This window comes from Tasmannia lanceolata, unplaced genomic scaffold (genome assembly GCF_043159265.1).
Source record: "Tasmannia lanceolata isolate RefF3 unplaced genomic scaffold, GAP_Taslan_0.1 ptg000037l, whole genome shotgun sequence".
NCBI lineage: Eukaryota > Viridiplantae > Streptophyta > Magnoliopsida > Canellales > Winteraceae > Tasmannia > Tasmannia lanceolata.
This window is the reverse complement of record NW_027518714.1, coordinates 11,093,299-11,105,382: the sequence shown is the minus strand read 5'-3', so window position 1 is coordinate 11,105,382 and position 12,084 is coordinate 11,093,299. Positions and strand designations below refer to the sequence as shown.

Genomic DNA, 12,084 nt, shown 5'->3' with positions numbered 1-12,084 from the left:
GAGTCCAAAACCCCTCAAACCCCTCAAACCCCTCAAATCCCTCACCACCCTATTTATACCTCTCCCCACTCCATACCATCTCCAAAAACCACCTCCTTCCCCTTTCGCGCTAAACCGCCACCATTGTCAGAAAACCACCAACGTCAGTTCCAATGGGAGACCTCCAAACTGACTTTCTTGACAATAACACAGCCCTCTTACTCAACCCCCTAAACCCAGAAGAATTCAGAGAACTAGGGCGCATGATTATCGATTTCTTTGCCGAGTACTACCGTGACATCCAAAAATACCCAGTTCAAAGCCGGGTAGAACCCGGTTACTTACGCAAACTCCCAAGGGAAATCGGCCCTTACAGCCCCAAACCCCTCGAAACCATCCTCCAATATGTTCAAACCGACATAATTCCCAGCATTACCCACTAGATGAGCCTCAACTACTTTGATTACTTCCCCTCTCGCAGGAGCACCGCCAGCTTCCTTGGCAAGATGCTCAGCACCAGACGCATTGCGTGCTCCAGAAAGCCTCTCAGATTACCAGAATCCACCCCGACAACTTCTGTGCAGTTCGGACTAGGGGTGGACATGGTTCGGTTATGGGGTAGACCCATGACTGGACCATATGCAACCGGTTCCCAGAATTTGGAACCAGAACCGAACCACTTATTGTTGGAACCTAACCAGAACCGAACTTGATCGGTTCGGTTCTGGGTTTACCCAACCTTTATTTTATAAAATTTTCCCCATTTATTGGATGAATGGATGGAATGCATGGGCTCATTTATCATACTATGGAAATAAATTTTTTCCCATTTATTTGAGGAAGCATGTTTCTATTTCTATGCAAGGTGCTTAAGGGTTTGATATATCTTCATCGAGCATAAGTAAACCATTCTCACGGAACCATTATGGGGAGGGGGGTGATTTTATCTGTTAGGGGTTTCATCACTCTCGGTTCTAGGAACCCAAACCCAGAACCAAACCAAGTGCAATCGGTTCCCAAACATCTGAACCGGAACCGAACCATTTAAATTTGGAACCAAACCGAACTAGATAGGCCGGTTCGGTTCGGTTGAACCGGAACCATGTCCACCCCTAGTTTGGAACAAACTCGGATGGTTTCACTTTCTCACCTGGATCCTTCTGTAAAGCAATTGTAAACGATGTGAAGGCCAGACTTACCTCACTTTTTCTAACTGCCACGGTGGGGACAACGGCGTCAACTTCCGTTGACCCGCAAGGCCCATTGTTTCACGTTGCGATAGAGTATGGGATGTGGATCCATGTCTCTGTGAGTACACCGGCAGCGCGCATCTGTTAGGAGTTCAGGCACTATATAGATGGTGTGGAGAAAGCTGACTCGATTAGTCTAAATGCACAAAAGTGGTTCTTTACAAACTTGGAATGTTGTTGATTTTGGGGTGAAGGACCCCTAGTTCGCTTGTGAAGGCTCTTTCAACTGAGGCTGAGTCCTTGAAGAACAAAGCAACTGAATCTAGACAAGTTATTGACTACAAAGACTGGCAAATTGGATTTAGTGGACGTTTTGGAGTCATGAAGCTGTGGCTCGTTCTACGTTCCTATGGTGTGGTCAACCTATGTAGATTCTTAAGGGCCCATGTCAAGATGGCTAAGCACTTTGAAGTGTTTGAGATAGTGGCCCCTAGGACCTTTGCCATGGTGTGCTTACGGAGGAATACCGTATGAATTTGTTATGGAAAGTCATTTATGCTTCGTTTGGTTACACAAAAGCTCGACAGCCGCTTACGCTTGTGACCAGAAAAGTTTTCCGCGAGTGAGTGATACCGTTTTCTTCCTCTCCAACCGACGAGTGACCCCCTAAAGTTTCAAATTGATCTGACATCAAGAGAGGGAGACCGGAGCTTTCAAAGTTGAGTGGCAGTTCTGTAAATTTGTTGAACCAGTAAATTTACAGAAAGGGCGACTCAACTTTGAAAGCTCCGGTCTCCTTCTCCGGCCGTCCGTGATCAACTTGAAACTTTAGGGGGGTGACTCATCGGTCGGAGAGAAACAAAACGGTACCACCCACTCGCCAGAAAACTTTTCCGGTTGCTGGCGGTAAGTAGTTTTCCGGGAGTTTGCATAGGTAAGCTCCCTATGCAAACTGTTCCCTTTTCCGTTAAAATTTAATGGTTTTTTCTTTCACTTTTATACGTCTACTTCAAACACTTTAATAGTTTTTATTTTTCTCTTTTCTACCAATCTCATCAAACATGTGCCATCTGCTATTACTTACGGTCTATTAGCTTAAGGGGTTGTTTGGATTCACAGATTTTAGAATCCAGGTTTTAGTTTGAAAACAGTGTAAAAGAGGGTTCATGATGAAGCTGCTGTATGCTGAGAAATCCAGGTTTTAGAAATCTTTCCCCCATCCTGAGATTTCTAAAACCTCGTATCCAAACGCCCCAAATAATAATCTATAAACCATCTATAGAGAGTAATGAAAAAAATGTACTATTACTTAAGAGATGTGACAATCCATCCTTGCAATACCAATCAGTGTTTCATTTTGATTATCTAAGGGAATGTATGGAAGCATGTCCTTTAATCTCGGCTACATCCTCTATTGTCTTTTTCCTGGTTTCTTAATCGAGATGGGTTTTGGATGTTGTCTGGGATTCATCTGCCTTGAATTCAAACCTCAAGCGAATCGGAGGGAATGGTTCTGGCAACGGTCCATGATGATCTCAAAACCCATGCAAATTGGAAACCAAACAGGGCCTTATGGAAAAGGAGGAGCAGGGGATTGAACTTAATTATACGAGCGAAAATCTTGGTATCGAGGGACATGAGCTGTATAAACTAATGTGACGGAATATTGTTAGTTACGTTGATTTGGTCGAATTACTAGCATAAAATAGTCATATGTTGGCCTCAGTTTATAGATGGTTTAAAAACTTCGACTGACTTCATAACAAAGAGATCATCCATTATTCAGTATTGGAATATGGACAAAGAGAGTGTTATACCTAGAGAATTTTGGTTCTCTAATTTGCCTTGCTATATTCTGGGTGTTACTGTTGAGGCAATTACCCATTGAGTGGAGGCGGGAAGCCGCGTTTTTATTTTATTTTTACACAACAACAAAAGCTCTCCCATCCGATTTGTAGTTGCTGAATGGGGAATATTCTGCATTTTGTTGGGTCGATCTTATTTTTATGAATGGTCTGGTCATCATCAAATAAGTGTGGCCTCTATTTGTTAGGGTGTCATCGATCCATACCGTCCGGCCCGAGGAAACCTTTGCACGCCTCCCTTGCCTTTTTGGGAGGCCTATGCCCCATAGAAACTGTCTACCTGAGGCTGCCCTTTGGCCCGTAGGTCCTGACACAAAGTTAAAATTCTAGCTCTTCCAGAGTGATATCTCACTGATGGCTCGGCCCCCCGCAAGGAGTCCTTCTTTGTCCATCCTTCAAAGATGCGCAGGAAAGGCCCAAAGCCAAGCCCAGAGAACAGTGAAGCTTCATAGGGTCTTTCTGTCCAGGTGCAGGTAGTCCGCATCTTCAATGACATGTCTATTTCACCGAGATCAACTGGCTAATCGGATCCTAATTTTCTCTTACAATCGGATCCGATTGTGTGTCAATGGTCCATTGATGCCCCTACTATTTCTCTTTTTGCTCCGCCTAAGGAAAAATGTTTCCATGCACTTGTCATGTGTTGGCAAGCTGGGTGTAGAAATCAGTCGTTGTCTATAATCTATATATGTTCTTACATTATTTAATGGTTTAGAATTTAGAAGAGTCTCTCTCTCTCTCTCTAAATGTGGGCGTATAGAGAAAAGAAATAGAAAGGTGAGTAAACTTTAACGTTAAACCTTTTGTAATGGTGTTTCTCTTTCACACAACACAGGGATTGCTTTAGGCACAGACAAGGAGGGTTGGTGCAACAAAGCGAGTGAGAAATTTCAAGGGTTGGCTGAAACAGTTTTTCCTTTTATCTTACACCTATCGGTGACAGATCACGTCCAAGTGATATGAAGAACGTGTAGATTAGTAATGGATGCTGACCCAATGGCATACGGCCTGGAGATTAATTCTAGAAGCTCTATGATTGATGGCTATGATTGTCCAATCACAATGAACGTGGTGATTGGTCCAACGAAATGGTTGGTCTACATCATTTTGGTTATGTGTGCCAGATTCGACCACCACTGATAGGGAGGATAGAGAAGCCTTTTACAGCTTATATTCTACAAAAGACTTCACTTTAAGCCTGTTGGAGCTTATATTCTACAAAAGACTTCACTTTGAGTCTGTTGGGACCTGGGCAGAACTCACCCTTTAAAGCTAGCCGTTATGGGGAGGGTGTCCAAGTCCTTAATTATAAGCCCATCTATATCTCTTTCACTTTTCAAATGTGGGATCTTTACTTTTGCGTGGAACTCCGAACAATCTGCCTCTCCATGCTGAAACAACATGGGAACTATGAGATATTCTCAGAGGAATTTTCTCCATCCTCAACGGCACACAGGGGTTACCACATCCTCGCTCTGATACCACTTGTTAGGATTTGGGTAGAATTCATCCTTAAAATCTAGCTGCTAAGGGGAGGATGCCCAAGTCCTTATAAGGCCATCCACATGTCTTTCACTTTTCTGATGTGGGATCTTTACTTTCGTGTGGAACCCCAGAGTCTAATAATTAGTTTTGGACTTGCAATCCGTTTTCGAAATCCAAAACAAAGAGGGCCTTGGTCGTCTGTAACGGTCTATAATGGTCCAGACGGGGTATGCATATCTTACTTTTATGAAAGCTCGCTTTGATATCTGTCTTTATGAAAGAAAACAAAACATGTGAATGGTGGTTTAGAAGGATGATTTTAACCTTGTAATTGGTGGCCTATAATGAAATATCAGAGAAGTATCAATTTGCAACTTGTAATTACCTTTCATGGTTAGAAGGACCACACACAGCCATTATTGGTCCAGAAGCTCGCTTTCTCAACCCTTTCTTTGTGAAAGAACACAAAACAAGTGATGGGTGGTCTATTAATGAATGATCACAAAGCGATTATCAATCTGTAATGTTCTTTAATGGGCCATGCATCTCTTACGTTTATGAAAGTTCCTTTTATCGCTTCTAATTTTGTGAAAGAAAACAAAGCATGTGGTTGATGGCTTACAAGGGTGATCTTAACCATGTGATTGGCGGCCTTTTAATAAAAGATCAGAGCTAGCAATTTGTAATGGTCAAGACGAACAATGCATTTCTTACCATAAGAAAGCTCGATTGCTTTGCTGTCTCTTCGTGAGAGAAAACAAAACATGTGCTTGGTGGCTTACAATACAATGATGGTCCTAGCCATGTGATTGAGGGCATGTTAATGAAATATCAAAGTGTGATCAATTAACTATCTGTAATGGCTCTTAATGGTCCAGACGTATGGTCACATTGCAGTTGAGAACAATATTCAATAATGGTCCAACCATAAGAGATTGGGCGAGGCTTAAGCAAATCATTGTCAACTCGGCACGGCATTGTTGAGTACTCAGTTGACATAGTCATAACTCTTACTCTTAACTCAGGATCCTAGCTTACCTACCAAAAATACGAAAAAAAAACTCTTAACTCAGGAGTGTTAGAGGAGTTTTGATTGACTTGGTAGGACAAAATTCAGACTCGAATAAGAGCTCGGTCACAGGTAAAAGGGAATTGAATCAACTAGGGTGAGTCAATATTGACTCACTCATGAACTTTTGAAACTCTATAAGACAGTGGCATTGCCTATTATTGCAAATGATGAAGGAGAGAAGCATGTGGAACGTCCTCTTTGCAACATATAACTCAAAGCAACAAGAGAAATGCTTTTGTCCCTCCACCATTTGTTGTCTGTCTATCCAGGCACACAATTCATTACATCATTGCATGTTAGTATTTTTAAATCAAAATTAGAGTTGAAAAGTCAAAGATACTTTTCCTTTGTATTTAAAATTTAGAGGGAAGATTCAAATTAAAGTTTCCCTCTCTTATTTAGAAGGCAAAAGTTTTTTGCTTGAATGAGGACTTGAACCCAAGACCTCGATGTGTGTGTGAACATTGTGCTCTCTAAACCAAGTCAAAATAAATAGTCCCACATGGGAGCTTGAGAGAAATTTTCTCATCCATATAAGATGGAGATTTGGAGAAAGGCTTGAGCCTTCAAGGGGCTTTAGAATTTGTTGGGTCTTGGACTTTTAGAAGAGCAAACATGTAGTACAAGTTCCAGTCACTATAGCCTTCTCGTCAGATGTCAATTCCTATGAGCATGCTGCTAATCTTTGGAATGCCATAGTAACTAAATATGAATTAGAGGATGCTGGAAATAGGAAATATGTGATAGGAAACCTATTTCTGCCCAAATAGATGAGTATCAGTTCATTATTGGTGAATTGGCTAAGGAAGGTATGAAATTACCTGATACATTCATGGCTGGTTCTCTCATTGAGAAATTGCCTTTGTCTTGGAAAGATTTTAAAATCGGAATGAAACACAAGACAAAAGAATGGACCTTAGACCAAGTGGTTGTTCGGGTTAAAATTGAAGAGAAAAACAGACTTAAGGATAAACAACTAAAGGCCAAAGAGTACACCTCTAAGGCAAACATTGTTGAAACCAAGAATGATGGATCTAAGAATCTGAAACCGAAGAAGGATAAAAACTTCAAGAAATCTGGACCTAAGAAGAAAGGAGTCTGTTTTGAATGTGGGAAACCCGGACACTACAAGAAGGATTGTCGACACCGAAAGACTGGTTCATCCAGTGCTAAGGTTAATCTAACCGAGGTAGATATGATTACAGCAGTTGTGACTGAGGTGAACTTGGTGGAAAATCCAAAAGAGTGGGTGCTGGATACAGGTGCTACCAAGCACATATGTGGAGACCGAAGTTCCTTCTACAACTTTACTACAGTTGATGGAGGAGATCAGGTTTATATGGGCAACTCACAGACCTCGAAAGTCATGGGCAAAGGCAAGGTCCTTCTGAAGTTAACTTCAGGAAAGATACTTGCATTGCAAGAAGTGCTGTATGTGCCGGATATACGGCGGAACCTGATGTCTGGCGTGCTCCTCAACAAAAATGGACTGAAGCTCACTTTTGAAGCAGACAAGGCGATCCTTAGTAAAAGTAATGTATTTGTAGAAAATGGCTATAATGCCAATGGTTTGTTTGTACTGAATGTACTTGAAATTATGAATGAAAAACCATCTTCTTCTGCTTACATATTTGAATCTTTTGATATATGGCATGGTAGACTAGGTCATAGAAGTACACCTTATATTAAAAGACTTTGCAACTTAGGTTTAATAAATGAAAAGATTGAACCTAGTAAAGAAAAATGTGAAATTTGTGTTGAAGCAAAATTCACTAAGAAACCTCACTTTAGTGTTGAAAGAAAAACCGAATTATTAGAGCTAATTCATAGTGATCTAGCTGATTTTAGAAATCTTGAATCTAGAGGAGGTAAAAGGTACTATGTAACCTTTATAGATGACTACTCTAGGTATACTAAAGTATACCTTCTTAGATCTAAAAATGAGGCTGAAGAAGCTTTTATCAAATATAAAAATGAAGTGAAAAATCAGTTAGATAAAAGAATTAAAAGACTTAGAACAGATAGAGGAACATAATACTCTATAACTAAGTTCTGTGATGATAATGGTATTATCCATGAAACCACAGCCCCATACCAACCTGAATCAAATGGTATAGCAGAACGGATGAACAAAACCTTAAAGGATATGTTCAATGCTATGTTAATAAGTTCTGGTTTACCCTTAAACTTGTGGGGGAAAGCACTTTTGGCGGCGTGTTATATATATAACAGAATACCTCCAAAGAAGAAGGGTAAAATACTATATGATTTATGGCATAACAAGATGCCTAGTTTATCTCACTTAAGAGTTTGGGGTTGCTTGGCTAAAGTTGGAATACCTGAACCTAAGAAAAGAAAATTAGGACATAAAATTTGTGACTGTGTATTCATAGGATATGCTCAAAATAGTACTGCCTATAGATTTCTGGTTTTGAAATCAGTTGAAAATATCCTAGAATATAACACTATAATTGAATCTAGGGATGTTGAGTTCTTTGAACATCACTTCCCTATGAAGAAAGAAATTCCTAAAGAACCTAGTAATGTTTCAAGAAATCAAACTGAAACTGAAAAGGAATTAGACCCTGAGTTTCAAGAACTCAGAAGAAGTAAAAGACAAAGGAAATAAACAAATCTAGGAGATGTGATGTTCACATATCTAATAGATAAAGATCCTGTAACTTATACTGAAGCTGTAACTTCTCCAGATACTGTATTCTGGAAAGAAGCTATAAAAAGTGAACTAGACTCCATTATAGAAAATCACACTTGGGAACTAGTGGACCTTCCTCCTGGAACTAAAGCACTAGATAGCAAGTGGATATTTAAAAAGAAGCTAAGACCTGATAGGACAATTGATAAGTTTAAAGCAAGGCTAGTAGCTAAAGGCTTTAGACAGAAGAAGGATATAGACTACTTTGATACTTATTCTCCTGTTGCTAGGTTGTCCACCATTAGGATATTATTAGCTATAGTTTCTATTCATAAATTGGTAATACATCAAATGGATGTAAAAACAGCTTTCTTAAATGGAGATTTAGATGAAGAAATCTACATTAAACAACCTGAAGGATTCATTGTAACTGGACATGAAAACAAAGTTTGTAAATTAATTAAGTCACTGTATGGCTTAAAACAAGCACCTAAACAGTGGAATGACAAATTTGATAGTGTCTTAATTACAAATGGCTATAAGATAAATGAATCTGATAAATGTGTTTATAGTAAGTTTAATGGTGATGAAGGTGTAATTTTGTGTGTATATGTAGATGATATACTGATTATGGGTACTAGTTTGGACATAGTTAAATCTACTAAGAGATTTTTAATGTCAAATTTTGAAACCAAAGATATGGGTGAAGCTGATATAATTCTAGGAATGAAAATCATTAGAAAAGAAAATGAAATAATATTGTCTCAGTCTCACTATGTGGAAAACATTCTTAGGAAGTTTGGACAATATGATAGTTCACCTGCAAAGACACCTTTAGATTGTCAGGTTCACCTAAAGAAAAATAAAGGTGAGTTGGTATCCCAAAAGGAATACTCAAGTATTTTAGGTTCAGTGTCATATTTAATGAACTGTACTAGACCTGACATTGCACTAGCAGTTGAAAAACTTAGTCAACACACACATAGACCAGGACATGAACACTGGCGGGCTTTGACTAGGTTGTTGAGGTACTTAAAAGGTACAATGAACTTTGGCCTGCATTTTAGGGGGTTTCCTGTTGTCTTAGAAGGCTATAGTGATGCGAATTGGATCTCTGATTCAAGAGATTCAGTGTCTACCAGTGGATATGTATTCACCCTTGGTGGTGGTGCGATTTCTTGAAAATCGGTTAAACAAACATGTAGTACAAGTTCCACTATGGAAGCAGAATTTATAGCCTTAGCCCTAGCAGGAGCTGAAGCCGAATGGCTCAGGAATTTTATGGCAGATGTGCCTTTATGGCCAAGGCCAGTTCCCTCGGTGTTTCTACACTGTGACTGCCAAGCTGCTTTAGCCAAGGCAAAAAATAAGACCTATAATGGCAAAAGAAGGCACATTCGCCTGAGGCATAATTTGGTAAAGCAATACTTGAGTGAGGGAACAATAGCACTCGACTTTGTAAGGTCGGAGAGGAATCTGGCAGATCCTCTGACAAAGCCACAGATAAACAAGGTGGTTTATGAGGCATCGCAAGGAATGGGGTTAAAGCTCGTAGCATGAACCATTAGTGGTGGACACCCAACCAATGTGAAAGGAGATGCCTGGAGTTTGGTTTAATGGATACTAACAAGTCACCGGATGGTTTGTTAACACTATCACCCCCTACTCCTAGATGCAAAATGTTGGAAGATAGTGTTCACTGCAAATGAGAAAGGATGAGATATAGGCTCTTAATCAGTTCATAACCTATATTGGGTAGTATGTTACTTGCAGTGCATACAGGATGACTGACCTAAGTGAATGTGGAAGTAAGGCCGCCTCCTATGAGAATTTGACGAGTAATTCTCTAGAACATTCATGAGAACCAAGAGGAGAACAAGGCCAAAATGTTCCAAAACTGTGATTGAATCACCAAGGAATCGATGGTAGGGTATGGGTGACAGGTTAGTCGGTTACACCTACGAGGAAAGGTTGAAGGAGTCTAACTCTACCCGTACTCGGTAACGTAATCTGTTTATCCTAAATATCGGTTGAAGTCCAAAAGACACCGGTATGAATCCGCTCTATTATTCTAATGTGCTCAGAAACTTCCGTTTTCAAAACTGTAACTATATTTTAAATCTTGTGGGGGATTGTTAGTATTTTTAAATCAAAATTAGAGTTGAAAAGTCAAAGATACTTTTCCTTTGTATTTAAAATTTAGAGGGAAGATTCAAATTAAAATTTTCCTCTCTTATTTAGAAGGCAAAAGTTTTTTGCTTGAATGGGGACTTGAACCCAAGACCTCGATGTGTGTGTGAACATTGTGCCCTCTAAACCAAGGCAAAATAAATAGTCCCACATGGGAGCTTGAGAGAAATTTTCTCATCCATATAAGATGGAGATTTGGAGAAAGGCTTGAGACTTCAAGGGGCTTTAGAATTTGTTGGGTCTTGGGCTTTTAGAAGAGCACAAGCCCATGAGTAAAAAACACACACACGCGCGCGCGCGCTCTCCCCAACAGACACTTTCAGGTCTATAAAAGGGGATGAGATAGATTGTTTTAGACAGAAAAATACACAGACGTTTTTGCACTCAAGGTTTTCTGTTCTGCTTCCTCCTTGGTTCCGTTCTTTCCGAGCACAGTTCTATTGGTGATTCTGGGTGGACCAGTCAGCGAGTGCACGTGGACTAGGGCCAATTTCGGCTGTTTTATCTTGGAGCGTCAGTTCGCAAATCCCGGTTGCACTGGTAGGAGGCGGATACGATTCTTAAGGAGAGTGACCAGTGGCACGACTCAGCCTTATTCTTTTCAATCGGATTTCCAAAGGGTTTTAAACCAAACAGATAAGTTCTATTTTATTTCTGATTTCCAAACAGAAAGAGTTTTTCATTTCAAGTTGCAGATTTTTTGAGTTCGAATAAACCATAGATCAGATCCATTCTCTATACAAATTTCCAACACTGTATGATTGAAAATCCAAACCTATTTCCATTCCTTTTCTTCAATAAGCATTTTTTTTTTTTCATGATTTGATAGCCTCATTTTTAGTTAAAACTTTCTGAGTTTTTTTTTGTTGGAAAAGTTTTTTCCTAAACAATGTTTTTATATATGAAAAAAACATTTACAGACCTCAAAAACTATTTTCTATGGAAAAAAATTCCATGGTTGCCCAATACGCTGTTCGTTGAGCAGTTTTATATTTCATACAATCTTGGCAATTATTCTTCGACGCTGATTTAGACCCTTTAGGTTGATAGGTGCAGCCGTCTCTATATCTTTAAAGGTTCGGTTTAGAAAGGGCCATTTTGTGGAATCTAATGTTATATTATATCATATTATGGAAATGGAAATAGTTGATTTGAGGGTGCTAAGAAAACAATAACAAAGCTGATATTTATGTGTCCTTTTTACACCCCTCTTAATCTTAAAAACATTTTCATTGTGCAGACCATATCGTCATCTTCATGAACTTGTTTTCAAATATTCAGCACTTCCTTTTCCATGAAGTTTCAAATGTGAGTTAGCTATAAGAGCCAGGCAGTGAACGCTTTATATGAGCGCGAAGAAGAATTTGAACATAGATGGGGTGGGTGTGTCTATGAAAAAAAAAAAACGGATCTAAAATTTTCAGCTTCCTGAAATACTATGGGCACTGATGTAAGTATTGCCATGTTTTGATAATCGCACTAACTGTTCTTGTCTGTTATTTTTTGAAAAGCCGTCAAAGTTTATTACAGTTTGCAAGAAAAAGCTCTTACAAGCCTGTAAAAAAAACGAAAGGAAAGCAATACTAAACGGGATCCCGTGCTGAAAATAAAGAAGGGGGTAACAATAGCCGATTTGCTTAGTTTAATGTG

General features: G+C 39.5%; 1 protein-coding gene and 1 pseudogene across 1 annotated transcript; both read left to right on the top strand.

Moving 5' to 3' along the window:
* Positions 1-152: 152 nt before the first annotated feature.
* LOC143861227 (tyrosine decarboxylase-like) lies at positions 153-1,703 on the top strand (annotated as a pseudogene).
* Positions 1,704-4,015: 2,312 nt separating this feature from the next.
* LOC143861226 (uncharacterized) lies at positions 4,016-8,872 on the top strand. Its single transcript, XM_077372159.1, has 4 exons — positions 4,016-4,125; positions 6,339-7,246; positions 8,300-8,691; positions 8,861-8,872. Exons 1-4 carry the CDS (start codon positions 4,016-4,018, stop codon positions 8,870-8,872), a joined length of 1,422 nt encoding a protein of 473 aa, XP_077228274.1.
* The last annotated feature ends 3,212 nt before the right edge of the window (positions 8,873-12,084 follow it).

What these genes read in the sequence shown, in the direction of transcription:
- LOC143861226 (XM_077372159.1), top strand. Translation starts at nt 4,016, where the DNA reads ATGGATGCTGACCCAATGGCATACGGCCTGGAGATTAATTCTAGAAGC. An exon ending in GTGATTGGTCCAACGAAATG is followed by an intron (nt 4,126 to 6,338) that starts GTTGGTCTACAT and finishes AATATGTGATAG; the next exon opens with GAAACCTATTTCTGCCCAAA. An exon ending in ATCTTTTGATATATGGCATG is followed by an intron (nt 7,247 to 8,299) that starts GTAGACTAGGTC and finishes TAACTTCTCCAG; the next exon opens with ATACTGTATTCTGGAAAGAA.